The sequence below is a fragment of the Pelodiscus sinensis genome, chromosome 2 (genome assembly GCF_049634645.1).
Source record: "Pelodiscus sinensis isolate JC-2024 chromosome 2, ASM4963464v1, whole genome shotgun sequence".
In the NCBI taxonomy this organism is placed as follows: Eukaryota; Metazoa; Chordata; order Testudines; family Trionychidae; genus Pelodiscus; species Pelodiscus sinensis.
In genome coordinates, this window is record NC_134712.1 from 48514485 (window position 1) to 48532137 (window position 17653).

General features: G+C 42.9%; 3 protein-coding genes across 4 annotated transcripts; 1 reads left to right on the forward strand and 2 right to left on the reverse strand.

The window, feature by feature from the left end:
* Positions 1 to 865: 865 nt before the first annotated feature.
* LOC102449801 (fatty acid-binding protein, adipocyte-like) lies at positions 866 to 3610 on the reverse strand. 2 transcript variants are annotated; one of them, XM_014579628.3, is made up of 4 exons: positions 3455 to 3610; positions 2171 to 2343; positions 1766 to 1867; positions 866 to 1106 (listed from the first exon to the last, which is right to left on the reverse strand). In XM_014579628.3, the coding sequence occupies exons 1-4, from the start codon at positions 3525 to 3527 to the stop codon at positions 1056 to 1058; spliced, it is 399 nt and encodes a 132-aa protein (XP_014435114.1). In that variant the 5' UTR covers positions 3528 to 3610; the 3' UTR covers positions 866 to 1055. The 2 variants fall into 2 exon arrangements, with proteins under 2 accessions (XP_014435114.1, XP_075776582.1); XM_075920467.1 differs by having other exon boundaries at positions 3524 to 3604.
* Positions 3611 to 8891: 5281 nt separating this feature from the next.
* LOC102448291 (myelin P2 protein-like) lies at positions 8892 to 12295 on the reverse strand. The gene is made up of 4 exons (XM_006135287.3): positions 12139 to 12295; positions 10566 to 10738; positions 9650 to 9751; positions 8892 to 9127 (listed from the first exon to the last, which is right to left on the reverse strand). The coding sequence occupies exons 1-4, from the start codon at positions 12209 to 12211 to the stop codon at positions 9077 to 9079; spliced, it is 399 nt and encodes a 132-aa protein (XP_006135349.1). The 5' UTR covers positions 12212 to 12295; the 3' UTR covers positions 8892 to 9076.
* Positions 12296 to 13699: 1404 nt separating this feature from the next.
* On the forward strand, positions 13700 to 17092 carry LOC102448043 (myelin P2 protein-like). The gene is made up of 4 exons (XM_006135286.4): positions 13700 to 13858; positions 15959 to 16131; positions 16393 to 16494; positions 16860 to 17092. The coding sequence occupies exons 1-4, from the start codon at positions 13786 to 13788 to the stop codon at positions 16908 to 16910; spliced, it is 399 nt and encodes a 132-aa protein (XP_006135348.2). The 5' UTR covers positions 13700 to 13785; the 3' UTR covers positions 16911 to 17092.
* Positions 17093 to 17653: the final 561 nt, after the last annotated feature.

Below are 17653 nucleotides of genomic sequence, written 5' to 3' on the forward strand. Positions count from 1 at the left end.
TAACACTTCCACTGCTTACATTTGGGGGTAAATAAGCTAACACAGAACACTGAGAGCTAGGATTAGTGGATCTAAACAAACTTTAAGGGACTGTAATTGTCAAGTCAACCTAAAAAATGAGCATTGCATTAACTATCCAGAGGCTGATTTAAATTTATAGGTTACATACCCCAGTTAGTATTTCTGCCATTTCATATTTGAATAGAGTTACCATATTTCAGGCTCCCAAAAAAGAGACACTGACAGAGAAGGGGTTTAGGGGAGCAACTGGAGGGATGTGTATATTGGAAGGAAGTATTTGAGGGGTGCATGCATGGCAGAGGGGTATTAAGAGGAGTACATGTGTGGATTGGAGGTGTATAGTGGGAGGAGTACCTGGGGGGCGGGGCAGCTGCAGCCTCTCTCTCAAGGTTGGGGGAGGGGAAGGCAATGTCACTCCCTGTGACAGTGGCAGGGTGGCTGATACAGGCTTAGTATACTTCCCTCCCCGTCCCCCTGCCCAGGGCTGGCAGCTGGATTGACTAGGTATCATGGAAACAGTGGAACAGCTGCAGTATAAGCACAGATTCGTAAGACTGGGGCTTTACAGCTTGGAAAGGAGATGGTGACATCATGGCTGCTGTGAAGGGCTTGAGGCTCTGGCTGTCTTTGCCCAACAAGTGGCTTGTGTCTCCTATCAGTCTGAGTGCTACACCTCAAAGAAATATGAATTATAAGCCATGTGGCTTAAGTGCAGATTCGCTAGCCACAAAAAAAAGGGGGGGGGGGGAAGAGAATATAGAATTCTATTGCATAGTAACAAATGTCACAGATTGCAGTCACTTGAGGATACTCTGCATACTAACATTTAGTCAGAGACACTTAATTATTTTAGAAGGTTTTATTTAGCAACCACATTTCAGGTTACTTTAGTGTTTTGAATCAGGATTCTGCATCCATTAAGCCTTTTCTCAAAGAAAAAAAAAAAAAGCAGCAAGGGGAAGTTTAGTTCTTTCCTTAATCTGCTGAACTCATTCTCAGCCCAAGTTAGAGGCACTCCTGGTCACAGAATTTCCTCATGCTCTCTCATAGACTCTAGTGCAAGTGATGTTGTTCATGGTGTATTCCTGTTAAAAAAAAAATAATTTTTTGACACTCACAAGCTGTTACAGCAGGATTCAGACTGATGAAGAGTCAGTCTTATCTCCCCCCTCAGGACTGTAGTAATAGTACTTCAGTAATTCCCAAAATATGGATCCAGGTTCTTGGCCTTCCCTTCAATTTAAGTAGAAGAGGGAAGGACAGTTTGTCCATTATTGTAAGTGGACAATGGAGCTTATCACTGCCTCATCTCAGGCTTGTTTCTTCCCCTCCTTGCTCCCCCCCCAAAAAAAATACCTCATTCAACCAAAGTCTCAACATTAGGTAGTTCTCATTTGCTTCCATCTTACCCCCACCTCCACTTGAGCATAGGTGCATTTTGACTATGCAATTCAAAACAGTTTTTCTGGTTACAGCAGCAGTTTGGACAGCGCTGCCGTGTGTGCAACCAACCAGTCACCAGCTAGTTCTTCTGATTATGGCACTGAGCCTCCCTTCTCACTACCAACTGGCACAGATTAGAAGCAGGTAGAAAGCAGTTGCACACTGAAATCATAGTCCTTGCGGTCAGAAGGAATACAAAAGTGGCATGGTAGAAGTCCTGAGTTTGCTTGAATCATGTTTGATGCAATTCCATTAAGACATGGTTAATACCACTAGCTAGGAGCCATGTGATCTCACTTACCACAATCATTTTCCCATCTGCTAGTTTTCTCCTTATTGTGGTCTGTTTACCATCCCACTTCTGCACCTGACTTAGTGAGCCTTCTTCCAAGGTGACAATGCTCTGCAAAGAGAGTAATTGACCAGAATCCAAGAGCTAGGGGAACAGTCTGCTTGAAGTTTAACACTAGAGAAATCCTGCAAATTTTTCAGCTCAGCTGTTTGTGTTTATGTTAATGTAAAACACATACTAGTGAAGTTGACAGCTCCATCACGTTATCCAGCAGCAGGCACTGATAGTTAAAAATGAATGAATCCAAAACCAAGTATCACATTCCTTCAATCCTTTGTTTCAATAGGATACATCTATTTGTTTCTCCTCACGGGAATAATGGGAATGGAGGATGAATGCTGCTTTAGTACTCACTTTGGTTTTCCTGTCATCTGCTGTGGTTTCCTCAAACTCCTCCCCCAGCTTGAAGGACACCTCAGTACTTTTGAAAGTACTCTTGGTTGCAATGGTTATCACATCACCATCAATGCTAATTGTCACAGTGGGTTTGGCCAGGCTGCCCAGTTTCCTGGTAGCTAAACCCACACCTACAGAGACACAAGACACTTATATTCATTGTCAGAAAGCAACACATTCCTAGGAAGTGTCCCACCCAGAGAGGGCCAACATTTGAGACCTGTTGAGAATTCAGGTTCAATGCTTCTCCAAGTCTGAATCTTTCTAGCCTCCTGACAACCAGGCTACTTAGACCTTTTACTTATACAGCTGGCAGGATTGTAGAAATTACATATGCACACCAAATGTTAATAATTTTAGTGGTAACATAGTTCCCTAAATAGCCAACAAATCCAGTCCCACATGGAATCTAGAATGAGCTTGTGTAAGAAGGTCAGAGCATTGCATTTTCAGATTAAAGGCACATTCTGATACTACAATTCTCTCAGCAAAGCAGTAGTCACAAAATAGACATTTAACCCAATCACTAAACCCTAAAGCCATACAAGTTTTAGACTAGACTAGAGCCCTAAAGGAGTGTAAATTGTAGCTCAGCTGTTACCTGCCCATTGCTCTCTCTCTCACACACACACACTCACTCTAATGCCAGGAATATTAAGCTATTGGTAGAATTTCTCTCTCCAATACCAACACCCAGATTTTGGACTCTTACACCAGAGAATCTGAGACACCACCAGTGATTGCCCCCTGGATGTACACTAGAAGAGATTTAGCTTCAGTCTTTTTGGCTTACATTGTTTTATAAGGTATATTCTAGCTGCCAAAACCTGCCCTGCCACATGCCTATTATTGAGACAAAAAATAGCCATCCAATATTAAATAAGACTCTCCTCCCCCACACACCATGGAACAAACAAACAAACACCTACAATGTTATAGCAGCAACTCCTTCCCTTTCAAGCCTAATCACCTGTCTAAAAAGACATAATGCCAGAATGTCATATAAAGAGCTCAGAACATACATTTCTAGTTATCCAGAGCCACAGTTCCTATTTTTAAGGTAAATTTAAACTTGGATACCCCCTCATTTTCCCCTTATTGAGTACTAAGGAACTGTACAATCAAGAGTCCATAAAAACAACAAAAGAAAGTTTAGGAAGGACATAATATGCAGTTAGCTATATTTTCCCTGCTGAGGAGTGGGACATCCTCAAATCCCACATAATATTTTTTTCCCCTCACCCAGCTCCTTCATATAGTCCTCAAATTTTTCACTGGAGACAAGTTTCCAGATTCCCACAAACAGCTCACACATGCTGTAGAGCTTGTTAGACAATGTGCTGCAGGGAAAAATCAGCAACTCTCAATAAGAGGGAGGAAAATAAAATGGAGAGCTTAGTTTAGATTAGCTTCTTTATGAAGCTGACCTGAACATGTGATTCGCTGTAGAAGACCAATGGGAACTCAAGTGTTTTTGGGGAATTTATTTCAAGAACAAATTATATCAGAGGATCCATTTCATGTCTAATTCTTTCAACATAAAACCTACTCAAAGGTGGTAGCAACACTTTAAACTTGAATGAATTGTCCTCACAGGATCTTGCCATTTTAATGCATCTTAAAGTTCAACCATACCAGCATTTTTCATAGCTTCAGTTCTTTTCACCAACGGAAGAACTTCTTACCTGAGAGCAACAGTAGTTTTAAATGGACACCAAAGTTAACACAGAAGACTACAGCACACCTACAAGCATAAAAATGGATGTCAGAGTGTCTTTCTTGTATTAACATAACAAAAAAGGCATTTGAAAAAACAGGGCATTAACTTAAAAACTACACTGTGTCTGAGATTATTTTACTAACTACAGTGACAAATGCCACTAAGATTCTTATAAATGGAAGAGGTTAAACAAATATTTTTCTCTATTTGTTGTTTATTGGACAATACTTTATGCACTGTCAGTCCCATTTGTTGTTTGCAGTCCTCTCTCACACAGTAATGGGAGAGGAAAAAAACCCAGGACATGTGGCTTTAAAAGTACAAATGAAGCTGGGCAACCTGGGGATATATTGTACCTGAAACAACATTTAATTTATTTGCAAGTACACATTGCTCTTCCAACTGGTGACAATATCTACAGCAGGAGGCACGCCAGGCAGGGCAGAATGATAGGATCAGACAAACCCCTTGACTGCTACAAATGGAGACAAAAAGCACACCGGCATGGATGTCTTTGGAACTGGAGACAGAAAGCTGCTGCTGCTATTGTAGCCATGTTAAAAGGGAGCTAGTGTCTTTGAAGTTCTTAACCCAGAAGGTCCAATGGAGGAGGCAGATAGTATGTAGGGCTGAATTATGGTGTTGCTTCTGAGACCTGGAGCAACATCAGTAGAAAAATGCATTGACTTCAATGGGGCCGGGATTTCATGCTGGTATCATGCTTGCTGCCTGTATTTTTGGCCCTGGTAGAGAGAGCTAGTGGGTATGAAGAAGCTTTTGGTTCTTATTTTATTTAAAAAAAAAAACTGTTTTCAGTTTTTATGGCTGACTTAGTGCAGGATTGGTGGCTGTACCTGCAACAGGTAAAATCCAGCACGAGACTGAGCTGGGCTAATGAGGCTACTGGGAGAAGATCAGCTGTTCTGTCTGAAGGCTTACAGGATTCCAGCTATCTCCCTCCCAAGATAAATCTGCTGATTTGGATGATCCAGCCCATAGAGCTCTCACCCAGACTTGAACTTCATTGGCAGCCGCATCCCTCCCCCACAGCTGGGAGGAAATCTGTCTTTTGGGAGAGTTACAGACCTGCAGCCTCTGGGCAGGAAATCAAGGTGGGGATTCCCATAAAGATCCTACCATGTGGCTGAGATAATCCAGCAGTCCTAGTGCATCGTGAGTTGTACGCTCGCTGTTCTAGAACACACAAGCTGACCACTCCCCTGCAATGTTTCCTGATTTCCATATGCACACTTGAGAAATTTAACCTAACCGATCACAAACTACACGACATTATGGGGTGGGACAGCAGGATGTGATTTTCTGTTTCATTCTGTGATTTTAAGAAATGTAGTACTCATATACTGGTAAGGGATATGTCAGGCTCAGAAACCAAGTTGGTGTAAATGAAATCATACAACCATTTTTACATACAAAAGGCACCCAGAAAAAATCATTTAAGAAAGGAGGAAGGCCGCCACTTGCTGTCAGAAAGCTACTAGATACAGGTCTTGAAAAAAAAAAGTATAAGCATTAATGTGTTAGGGTGATTCCAAATGGCTGAGATGTAAAGAAAACTGGAGAAGCAGGGAACTGAAGCCTAGAGTTTGTGTTCTGTATTCACTTGAGGATTGTATTTCTGGCCACTCTTCTGAAAGCTGGGAAAGTAAGCCATAACCTGCAACTTGTCTGATCACCATCGTGGAATGCTCTGCTGGCAGGGGAGAGATGAACACCAGAGGAACACCCCTAACAAACTCCTATGATCCATGTATTTTGCTGTTAAGTGTAATGGCTCAGGACCTTAAAACTTAAGGTCAGGCCATCAATATGATTAACTCAAGACAAAAGAACAAGAGAAACAATCATAGCCAGTTCAGATGTAAATGCTCATGTACAGTTCTATTTTCCCTAGCATTTTGGAAACTTTTCCCTTGCTGCTCTAGTTCACTTTCGGTTAGACCAAAGCAGAGCTGTGAACAGTTGGAATTTGTACATGTACTTGCTTACTGAAGCAGAGTTATATTTGCTTTCTGGCTAGCACTTTAGATGCAACTCTGGTGAACGATTTGCACAATTACAACATTAAATGTCAGTGGTCCAATACTGTTTGGAGTAAAACAGGTGGCTGTTTGCACAGTAAACATACTGTGAAACTTAATTTGGAGGGGCTTCTCCACTTCTAGGGTGGGAAAGCGATCTATTTAAGAGCTACCAGACAGTTTTTTGATAACGATGGCAATTACTGAGGAAGCAAGTGTCATTGCTTTAGCTAGAGTATATCCCATTACTAGTGTAGTCCCCTTATTAAAGGGGCCTCTGATTTTTACTGGGAGGATCCTTTGTGCTGCAATCTAGCCCTAGAGACTACAACGCCCTTGAGCCCTTGGGAAAAGAGGGGAACAGTGCCTCTTCCAGATTATGCAGACAGAGAGTTAGGCTTGGTTCTATTTTTGGAGAGAGGAGCCAGACTGTTGGGCTATGTCTACGTTCACGGCTTCTTGCATGAATAATATGCAAATGAGGCTAAGCGTGGAATATCGCCAAGCCTCATTTGCATACCTAATGAGCCACCATTTTTTTCAGAAGAGGCTCTTGCTCAAGAAGGCGCGTCTACACTGCCCCCTCTTGCACACGAAAAACCCTCTTGCACAATGCTGTTCTTCCTGAAAAGTATTAGGTGTAACGGCATTGAGCAAGAGGGTTTTTCTTGCGCAAGAAGGGGCAGTGTAGATGCTCCTTCTTGCGCAAGAGCCTCTTCTGAAAAAAAATGGTGGCTCGTTAGGTATGCAAATGAGGTTTGGCGATATTCCACGCTTAGCCTCATTTGCATATTACTTGTGCAAGAAGCCGCGAGTGTAGACATAGCCCTAGTGTGGAGCCTTCTCTAGGCCAGGAGCTGTTGTGTTGCAGCTAGAACCTGTTACTGCTGAGGGTTAATCTAGCAGGCTGCTTTGGGAGCTGCTGTTGATTGTCCTTGGAGGGGAGAGATCCTGACTGTGCCCGTGAAGAGCTTACATAAACCTGCACAGGAGATAACTGGGCTGTTTGGAAAAGTGTTGCCTGGGATGGGGTTGCCAGCAAGAGTAAGGCTCAGGTCCAACACTGGGTTATCAAAGTACAAAAACATGCTACACACGTATCTGTCAAACACAAGCTGTTTATTTCCTGACAGCTATCAGCTGTGCCCCTTAACTAAAACAACAACATGATAGAAGGGGATGTAAGAATTGCTGCTTTTCCTGCTAGCTAGGGAACCCAGTTTTGGCTGTGGATGAAGTGGAAGATTCTCAGCTTCCAAGGAGCCAGTACCGAAAGCCCATCGGAGAGGTCCAAATTGTTGTGGTCTGGTGCAGCTTTAAATACAATGTGTCTGCCTTATTCTGCAGCTTGGAAGTATCTGGGGGTTACTCATTGCTTGTTACAGTATGGATCAGTTGTACTGCTTGTCCTTTGACTTTGTTTACATGATCTGTACATTTAGATAAACAAGACTGGTATGTTCCCACCTTTATCTACAATTTGTTCTTCCTACAGTGGCATATGTTCCCACAGGCCTGCTTCTGGCTCATTAGTAGTAGGGAAAGTGGGGAGAAGCAGGCCTCACCACCCCGTACTTCACATATCTGGAGTTCTGCAATTGACCCCTACAGATGGGGTACAAAAGAAACTGACTGTGTGCGCAATGAGAGCCAGTATGATCTACCCAGGGAACCAGATCTGCTTGCATTTGATGGGGCTTGTTCCAGTGGCAGAGGGATTTTGCAGCTGGCGGCTCAGCTTGGACTAACACACAGAACCTGCACTGTGCTGTCTCCACTCCAGCTACAGGCCTTCCAGCATGCTCCTGCCAGCAAGTGTCCAACTCACTCTAGAGGAGTGCACACACTGGGGTGGGATAAATGGTGGCAGTACAAATGCCAAATGAGAAGTACACAGAAAGAAAATGTATCTATTAAACCTGCTTTTTAAAAAATTGTTAAGTAAAGGTGTTATTTAAGCAGTTATATAGCTTATTTTTTTATAAAACTGTTGTCTTGGAGTTAGTTCTGGAAAAGTTATGGTGTGCCTTGGGAGCCTTCAGGAATAAGTGTGTACAGGGACAGCCAGTGGAGGCATCACTACTGCATATTTTTTTAGGAGCAAGGGACTGCAGGATAGTGAATCCCCAACTAATCCCCACCACCGGGTTACTCCGGATCTCCTTGTGTGTAAAAAAGCCATGAGGCTCTCAGCTATACAGGTGAGTATGACCTGCTCTTAAGTAACCCAGGGAAGAAGGGGGGGGGGGGAGAGAAAGGAGGAGAATTACACTGGAATCAAAGTTTAAGGCTAGACAGACCAGATGATGTAGTGGATCTATCATATATACATTCCACCTAAGTCAGCTGAAACTATAACAGTCTAGTCACCATGGGGCTGTGATGTGCCACAGACTGAGAAAAAATGTAAAATACTAACCAGAGATCAAGACCCCCACACTCCAGAAATTGTTAAGTGAGATAGACCCAAGTAAGTGGGTGACTTGCCTTCATCTGCTGCCTACAGGTGTGACCTTCTCTCCTCCCAAGGCTATTCCCTGTTTGGTCAGGGGAAATTCCTTTATAAGCTCAGAGTGTTCAGCTAGAACCCCCAGAATGGGCTAGCTAAGCAGAAAGAGCCCAGGTTCTCCCCATCCATTATTCCAGGATGGCTCAGACTACTGGGGACAGATGTGTCAGAAGAAATACAAAACCCTCTCCAGACTACACAGGGGGAGTTGTGCATCATGAGGGAAGAAAATTCCTTTTGACCCCTGTAGCAGATAATTCAGGAAACTAAAGCAGAGCTTAAGGCTGTTGATTTCCACCCACACCTCTAGCAATGTTATACATTAAAACAAAAGCCACACCCAAACCAATCTCACCATCACTGTTAGAAAACGGTAATTTGTTCCAATAACAGTCAACTAAGAGTACACAATTCCACTATGTGTTCAGAAGTGATTTACTAGCCAGTTATCGATAGCTGAAGTTACACAACTGCTTTAATACATTTCTCAAGATGAACCAAGATTCTTGCACAGGCAGTCAGTAGTGTAGGGCAGCTATTGTCTCTGGACAGGATCTCAGCAGCAAACTCTGACTCGGTGTGGCAACGAGAATTCCTCAAGCTCTTTCATAGACTCTAGTGCAAGTGATATTGTTCATCGTGCATTCCTAGAGTAAAAAGAAGCAATTGAAACTCTTGAACTATCACACCAGAAGTTTTTGTTCAAGTAGGTGGTTTGTCATTGGTCTGAGTCCAAAAGTTTGAGTTCATCACTATAATATTTCTGTAAGCAGAAAAAGAATCCAAGTATTTCTTGCCTCCAACAACTCCTTACTGATCACTAAATAGGTCTACTTCTCTGCCCAGTGCACTTGAATAGCAGGCGCCACATCTTCCGCCAGCTGTCTGATGCAGCCTAGGGGTGCTGAGAATACACCCTTGGCTTGAAGTGGTTTCCTGTTAAATACAGGTTACAGTTTGGTTCAATGAACCTCAGCACCCACGATACAGACCTTGATTTTTGGTCTCCAGGGTTTCTTCCATCATGGTTTTATTTCAAGTGAAGCTTCCCTACATTGTATATGCCTCACCTGTTCATTATAAATCACTGGTCAGTGGCATTTTGTTTGTGCTTTATTTCAAGAGGGGAAAAGTACTGTGGTGAGGGGGATAAAAAGAACTGAACTCACCACAACCATCTTTCCATCTACCAGCTCTCTCTTTATGGTGGTCTGTTTGTCATCCCACTGCTGCACCTGACTCAGAGAGCCATTGGCCAAGGTTACAGTGCTCTGCCAAGAGAAGAGAAGCAAATGGACCCTGGTGTTTTCCCACCTTGCTCTGTGGGGGGCACCACTCCCCCCACCCAAGCTGCAGCAGAAACAAAGAAATGTGGCTTGGGAAATAACTGAGCTAGGGCCATGTTGCTCTGCTTCCCCCTCTGCCACTGTAGGACACAGCAGAGCTGGATCCCCACTGCTACCACTGACTCCCAACCCCATTAGTCCCCCAGGCCATGTTGGGTGGGGAGGGAAGAAGCAGAGCCTGGGGTGTGGGTAGAGATTGTCCTCAGCAGATCGGGGATGGGTTCACATGGCTTGTGGCTCCACCCCCACCTGTCACCCCACCCTACCACCCCTTTAGTTGACAAGCAGATGGCAAATCATGTAATGCTATACCTGCCCCATGAGGCATTACAAACCCTTCCCAAAAAGCACCTTGTGACCAGTTGCACAGTAGACTAGCTGCTCACAGTGCACTGCTCTATGATGCAGAAATTGCTAGTGTAGATACTCCTTGTGTCAGCAGGTGTCACATGGACATACAACAGCTGCTTATTATGTGGCTTTAATTAAATCCACATAATACTAAGTTCTGTCAGCAAAAGTTAAGGAGGCTTTTGATGTTGCAATGCCTGCTTATACCTTAGAAGGTGAGTGGGATTTAGTTTGAGAGTTCAATGGGCAATCATGTACCCATTGAACTCTACAGTGAGCCAGAAGAGCCAGCCTTGGTAGCCAATACTTATGAGGAAGGGGAAGAACGTCATATCAAGACAGTCATTAAGCAGGAAAGGGCACCCAGGTGTCCTTTGCAGGACATCACCTTGGTTTCCCTGCCATCTGCTGTGGTTTCCTGAAACTCTTCCCCCAACTTGAAAGAGATCTCAGTGTTTTTAAAGGTGCTTTCTGTTTTGATGGTTATTACATCATCCTTGATGCTGAAGATCACACTGGGCTTGGCCAGGTTGCCAAGTTTTCTAGTCGCAAGACCAACTCCTTGAAAAGAAAAGCAAATGTGAACAACCTTCTGGATGCACATGTAAAACTGAAGGAGATGTTGCTGGATCTTTGTTAATAGGTCTGTTGATGTACTAGAAACTACCACACCAAAAGGTGAGTGCCCTCTAGCTGGAGGGTTAGAGAGGCAGCTAACAGTAGCAGAAACACAGAAAAAAAAGCAAGCAAATCTATATGGTGAAAGACCAATTTTTTTTTATGGTTGCTTTGAAAATGGACATTGAGCAAATAGTCACTAGATTGTAGTGTGCTAGTCATTGATAGAGCCAAACCCCAGCTTCTGAAATTACATCCTAATCCAACCAAAATTATCAGGGATATTTGTACAGAGAAAGATACATGATATCAATCATTAGCATATTTACATTAGTGCCCTCAACTCTTGAGTATTATGAGCATTACCCTACTGGTTCCATAAACAACTCGTTCCAAGTATTGATAACCAAAGCATTATCAGTAAATAAGAGCCCCAGGCAGATTTAAGCTGTCTTTCCCCTTAAGAAACTAGAAGATTTACCCAGCATTTGCTTGAGTCCTTAACTCAGTTTTAATTTTTTGAAAGACACAATACAAGTTTACATGCTTCATTTAAATCATTGCTCTGGAGTGGGGCTGGAGATAAGGGACAAAGCATGCAGGCTGCACTGGGGAGAGAGGATGGCCCCAGCCTTCTTCCACTGCAGCAGCTAGGGGCCAGGTGAGAAGCACATCTCTATGGCTGCTGAACCTCATGGGCACAGCCAGGGAAGGGGTGCATGTCCAAGTTTGTCAGTCACCTGCGGTCCCCATGGGGTGTAAGGAATACAGCAAACTATGTATATTCCCCCTGCACCCTGACAAAGGGGGAATAATCAGCAATGTTTCCTTATAAATGGGGGTAGGAAACTGCAGTCCTCCCCTCCCTAAACGAGGAATAGGGAGTGGAAGGCTTGGGGCTGCAGTAGTCTTAGACCAAGTGAGAGGGGGCAAGCATATGCCCTCACACAACCCCTTTCACCTACCTTGTGACTGACTTTTTTTTCCTATATGGGGTTCTAAGAAGCAATGCCATTCCAGGCACATCCAAACCCAGACTTGCTTTAAATGAGGTTAAGAGGAAGCTGCACACTAAAGTTTGGTGATCCTAGCTCTTACCATTTAGAAGTTCTTGAGAACACCCATATATAGTAGATAGGGACAAAAGACACCTTAAACATTAGCTAGAAGAGTAGTATTTGTAAAGTGTAAATAAGAGCTATGTTTTATTAGCCCCAAACAAGTATCAGCAATCTAAAGTGAATCAACAAGGACACTACATTAAAGTAAATAAATAGAATTAAAAATATTCTTAGTATTATCTACAAAGATATTTCCTACTTGCATCATAGTATATTGCTTACCTAATTCTTTCATATAGTTGTCAAAGTTTTCACTAGAAATAAGTTTCCAGGTTCCTAAAAATAGCTCACACATGATAAAGAGTGTAATTAATATTACAAAGCAACTATTCTCACTAGAAAACCAGAAGCTATTATGAGGTACAACATGCAATAGCTTCCTTTTAAAGAAGTCCTGAACATGTGATACTCAGCAACATCCAATCAAGAGAGGCAATGCAAAGACACCAATCATTTTCCTTTTATTTCTTTTAAGGTAAATCTAAAATCATTACAGCTGGTAGAGTACACAAGGAAAGTTGCTCAGTAAAGGATGCTAGTTCCAAAGGTAGTGTCTAACTACAACTGAGGGGTTTCCTCCCCCCAGTAATGGAACATAGTAAAAACAGAAGAATCAGCTTTCCCCAATTAGAGAGGAGTCAGCTGTAGAGAGACCTGTCAGTTTGTTAGACTCAAGAAGTCCCTTCCTGATTTGCCTGTGAGGCCTGAACTATGCTTGATTAGTGCCTGTGGTGGAGCTTCCAATCTTCTAACAACTATTTCCCGTTAAACTGAGCACGTTCTGATTGCTCTCAAACCTGGCTCCCCCAATATCTTACTCACCCCCTCCACACACACATACCAGTTCAGTGATCAAATGGGGGATGGGAAAGGTGATTTACTTCAACTTTTTATCAACTCCTCCTCCCCACTCCCAGCTTCAGTGAAGGGGACTGCTCTGCCATTACCACACACATCCCTCCATATTAGCATCAGTTAAGAATCCTCCCAATTCATCATTCCACCTGCAAGTCCTAACCCCCATTCCTATGTCCCAGAGCTCCTGACAGTCCTGATTGATCTTCTAGGTCCATTGGCTCAGCTGTTGCTGGGAGAGAAGGGAGGCGGGCAACTCAGAACTGAGGGATTGTTGGTTTCTTTAAAATGCCATATGATATTAAGGAATATAATCCACAGTTTTAAATTCCACGTACTTTATGAGAGGATAAATAGTTGGCCCTGTCCCTTTAAGATAGATGTAACTCTTGTTATGGAAGGACAATTTCTTTTATTTTCAAATTATCCCCTATAGCAGTTGTTCCCAAACTTTTTGGCATCATGCCCCCTTTCTGATTTTTGAAAAACCCTCATGCCCCCCCCCCCCAAAAATAGCAACAAAACTTGTTGAGGAAAAAAAGGGGGGGAACTGACTAGGGCAGCAAAACTTGATGGAGGGGGGGATGGTGGGTCATCCCCCCCCCCCCCGAATTTCTTCACACACACACCCCAGTTTGGGAACCCATGTCCTATAGTGTCAGGTGAAAGCCATGATCATTATCCTTCAAATATGTGTTTAACTTTAGAAACACTGAAGCCAAAGGGAATACTTAAGCACATACAGATGTATCTACATAAGTAGGGCCCAAGTTTGTGCAACTTTTGTTCCCTTGTGGTTTTTATTGTAAGCATCTTGAATTTAACTTTATTATAAGAAACAATACACATGAAGTACTGGTAATTACTAGGGTCTGCCTTAATTTTCTCCCATTGGCCATTCCCAAGTATCACCTGTCCAGGAAATCTTTAAAAACAAGCTGTTGGTGGCTTTATGTTGTATTGCTTGTTGGTTTCTTACTGAAAGTTTGGGTGTCTCCTGAGGATCCTTACAGAATGTGTGATCAATTCTTAGGAACTTGGAAACTTGTCTCTAGTGAAAAATTTGAAGACTACATGAAAGAACTAGGTGAGCAATACATTTTTTTTAAAATGAAGAATCTTATAATTTTTTTTCTTTTTTTCCCCTCTTCATGTAAACTGTAATGGGCCTGGGGTTTACCTTTGCAACTTTAAAAAAAAAACTACAACAACCTTATAACAATGTTCGTGAGGGACTAGTTAACTGTTGTCAGTAGAATTACTAATTCTTGACATGCATTTCCTGGAACATATTATATGCAAGGCATCTCATGAGTATATTTAAGGAACATAATCAACTGGGTTTTTTTAAATTCCATTTAGGGATCTGATAGAGTACTGAGGTATATAACATAGTTATTTAACTCCCATCAATAGCTTGAAAATAATGATGTTATTTATAGCCTTAAAATGCCCTGCTGGGGGTGGGGGAGAGGGGAAAAATAGGTATCGTAGGAGTTTCCTCACTGTATTTCAATATCTCCACATTTAAGAGAATTCCTTTATATTAAACACAAATTTAGGCTCTCAGAGCAAATAGACTATTTTATTTTTTACAACCACAGCAGTGTAATGGATCATATTATGCTTTTTCTAGCTGCTGTGTAAGCCTATTGCATTGAGTGGGCTTGTAGTAGTGTAATTGGTTGGACTGTGTAAAGAGGCCTGCATGAAATCTAGTTCCCTGTCTAGTGTCTGTTATGCTTCTATTGGGTGAACAGGAGTCAAAAGAAGTAACAGCTTCTTTTTGTCCCTAATGGATGCAGCTATGGCTAAATACTGTGGTGGCCTTTCTATCAAGTAAAAAGGTACTGATTTCATATAGCCACCCTTCAAATTAGGAAGGCTTCTTGAAGGATCTGAGTTACTCTAGAGTAAAAGCTATTACCTGGTATGTCAAAGCTAAACAGGTGATCAATTACACAGGTGTCTGAGCTAACTTATATAGTGGTTTATTTGGGGAGTCCCAAATAAAGCATACACTTCTAAATGTGAGGTGAGAAGAGGCAAAAACCCAAACTGGCTTGCATAATCCTGCTATTAAATCAGACTTGTAGCCCAATTATTGTTTTATTATAACGAACACTGAGATCTTGTATAGTAACATTCACTGGCATGTCTTTAAATCCTTTACGAAGGACAGCAGGGCCATTAACCTCTTTCACTATCTTTAAAATGGGGCTAAGTGACTTGCTGAAGGTCACTCAGCAGGCCAGTGGAAAAGCTGAGAAAAGAACTGAGGTCTCGAGTCCTGACCTAGAGCTAGACCTACTAGGGAACACTGCATCCCATAACTGTGTTGTGACATCACCTTGGGGATCCCCTGCCTCCTGCACCCCCATAGTGGCACGAACAGACTCCACCAGCTGGTAGAATAGAAGGGTTTTATTTCTTCTCCAGGATACAAAACAGCATAGATTTAATCTGGTTACAGGGCAAGCCTAGGATGCCTCAGCCCCCCTTGAGATGGGGGGGACTGGGCCCCTAAATCCCAGGCCCCCTTGCTTAGACTACTTCCTCCATGATTCCAGACAAACTCAAAACTCTCCTCCAGCCCTGCCCCCCAGCTAGGGACCAGACCCTGCCCTCCTCTCTTTGTCTCTGCCCCTGGGAGGCAACTGGTCAGACAGGTTGAGACCTTTGCCTAGTGACTCATCCCCTGTCCTGCTGAGCTGTGCTACAAACAGCTGCCAGTGGAAGTCGCCCACAGCCCACTACCCAGCATAGCTACCAGCACTACATCACGTGTGCCTCCCTGATTCTGTCTCTGCCTTTTCCTTCCATGTCTGATTTGACATGGGTGATAGGGAACCTCTGAATCCCCAAAATATCCTCAATCTTTAATAAAGGTGCCTGGAAATGTTTTATCAAAATGAAAATTTATCTCAGAGGATCAGCTAAAGCGTCTTTAAGCCTGCTGACTACATGAGGGGTGTGGGGGGAGGGGAGAGAAGAATGCACACCTATATTTGTGTATGGGGGAGGGAGAAACAGGGTGCATTTCTGTGCATGTTGTCCTAATCATTGCAATGTCTATTCCCAAGCCATCTTCTATGTGTTCTCCTTCTTGCCAGATAGAAGGAAAGTCAGAAGTTCTGTTTTTTGATCAGAGTAAAAGCTTAGATAGTATCTTGTATGTTGTCTTCAGGGGTCGGTTTTGCCATGAGGAAACTGGGAAGCCTGGCAAAGACTTCTGTGACCATAAGTGCCGAGGAGGATTTAATAACCATCAAAACAGAGAGCCCCATTAAAAATGCAGAGATCTCCTTCAAGCTGGCCCAAGAGTTTGAGGAAACCACAACAGATAATAGGAAAACTAAGGTAAGTAGAGTGGGGCAATGCTTGGTGTTTCTGATCTGCTTGTGATGTGTGGCTTTTCTTTCTCTTTGGGCTGAAGGAGGGGATAGGATAATCTACTTGAAAGCACGACCATCTGATGGTTTTCAGATAGGGCTGTACCATGTCTCTGGAATTTTCATTAGGACACAGCTGAACATGATATGGTGCTTGGGAGTTAAGTTGCCCTCTTGCTCTTCCTCTGGAAGAGTAAATCTTTCAGCTTGCTGTCCTGTGTCTTTCCAGAGTGTTGTAACCTTGGACAATGGCTCAATGATTCATGTGCAGAAATGGGATAACAAAGAGACCACAATAAAAAGAGAGGTGGTAGATGGGAAGATGATTGTGGTAAGTGAGACTATTCTTGCTGTCTGATCAGTGAACACTGATCTTTACAGATAGCCAAATCCCCATGCTTGTCCATATGATCCAAAATATGAGTTTCAGTGCTTTGATAATAAAATGAGGGGTATTCACTAGTATCTTTGAACAGCAATGGAAACTGTTGTAGCCACTTCTAAGCACTGCTCAGACCAGTAAACTAAAAGGTATGAGACCAGTGGATAACTAAACTACCACACTTGGCATGGAATTATATTAGACTGCAGTCCATTTTGCACTTGCCTTCATATTGCACTTGCAGAACCACTTCCTTTAGAGCAAGACAATAGAAATCTCTTGTAATTTCAGTGGACTTCTCTTGAACCTTCTAGGAATGTACGATGAAGTATGTCGTCTGCACTAGAGTCTACGAGAGAGCATGAAGAAACTTTCTGCAGTTGACTACAACTTGCTGCTGGGAACTAGCTCAGTTCCACAAGATAAAGGTCACTTATTGTCTTTTGTTAAAGCTATGAACGGTTTTGTGCCCATAATGTACCATACTTCACCTTACTTGCAACTTGTTTGAACTGTGGCAGTGAATAAAATATTTCCAAACTAATGACCTAAAGTGTTTGGGTGGTGGTGATGCTGGATGCCTTGGAGTGATGTCTACCTAGCAATCAGGCTGCTGAGGCCTGAACCTTGGCAGCTTTCAACTTGCATTGGCCTGGAGCCCAGGTAGCCCAAGCCTAAACATCCCTTACTCCTAACCTGTCAGCTGGTACAGGCCAGCTAGGGAGGATAAACCTGGAGGTTATGGCTACACTGCACACTTGTTTCAAAATAACTTGTGCTCTTTTGCAATAAGAGCATGTTGCAATAAGAGCATGTATCTACACAATGAGCCCGTTAGAATCAGTTTGAACTGACTTAGAATCATAGCGCTGGAAGAGACCTCACAAGGCCATCAAGTCTAGCCCCCTGCCCAAGGCAGGACCAATTCCAATTAAATAAACCCAGCTAGGCCTTTGTCAAGCTGAGACTTAAACACCTCTAGAGATGGAGATTTCCACCTCCTCCCTTGGTAACCTGTTCCAGTACTTCTATACGACCCTCCTAGTGAAATACATTTCCTAATATCCAACCTAGATCTCCCCCACTCTGACTTGTTCTGTCATTACTG

What these genes read in the sequence shown, in the direction of transcription:
- LOC102449801 (XM_014579628.3), bottom strand. Translation starts at nt 3,527, where the DNA reads ATGTGTGAGCTGTTTGTGGGAATCTGGAAACTTGTCTCCAGTGAAAAA. An exon ending in GGACTATATGAAGGAGCTGG is followed by an intron (nt 2,344 to 3,454) that starts GTGAGGGGAAAA and finishes GTGTCTCTGTAG; the next exon opens with GTGTGGGTTTAGCTACCAGG. An exon ending in CAGATGGGAAAATGATTGTG is followed by an intron (nt 1,107 to 1,765) that starts GTAAGTGAGATC and finishes TTTTTTTAACAG; the next exon opens with GAATACACCATGAACAACAT.
- LOC102448291 (XM_006135287.3), bottom strand. Translation starts at nt 12,211, where the DNA reads ATGTGTGAGCTATTTTTAGGAACCTGGAAACTTATTTCTAGTGAAAAC. An exon ending in CAACTATATGAAAGAATTAG is followed by an intron (nt 10,739 to 12,138) that starts GTAAGCAATATA and finishes TTTCTTTTCAAG; the next exon opens with GAGTTGGTCTTGCGACTAGA. An exon ending in TAGATGGAAAGATGGTTGTG is followed by an intron (nt 9,128 to 9,649) that starts GTGAGTTCAGTT and finishes TTTTTACTCTAG; the next exon opens with GAATGCACGATGAACAATAT.
- LOC102448043 (XM_006135286.4), top strand. Translation starts at nt 13,786, where the DNA reads ATGTGTGATCAATTCTTAGGAACTTGGAAACTTGTCTCTAGTGAAAAA. An exon ending in AGACTACATGAAAGAACTAG is followed by an intron (nt 13,859 to 15,958) that starts GTGAGCAATACA and finishes TGTTGTCTTCAG; the next exon opens with GGGTCGGTTTTGCCATGAGG. An exon ending in CAGATAATAGGAAAACTAAG is followed by an intron (nt 16,132 to 16,392) that starts GTAAGTAGAGTG and finishes GTGTCTTTCCAG; the next exon opens with AGTGTTGTAACCTTGGACAA.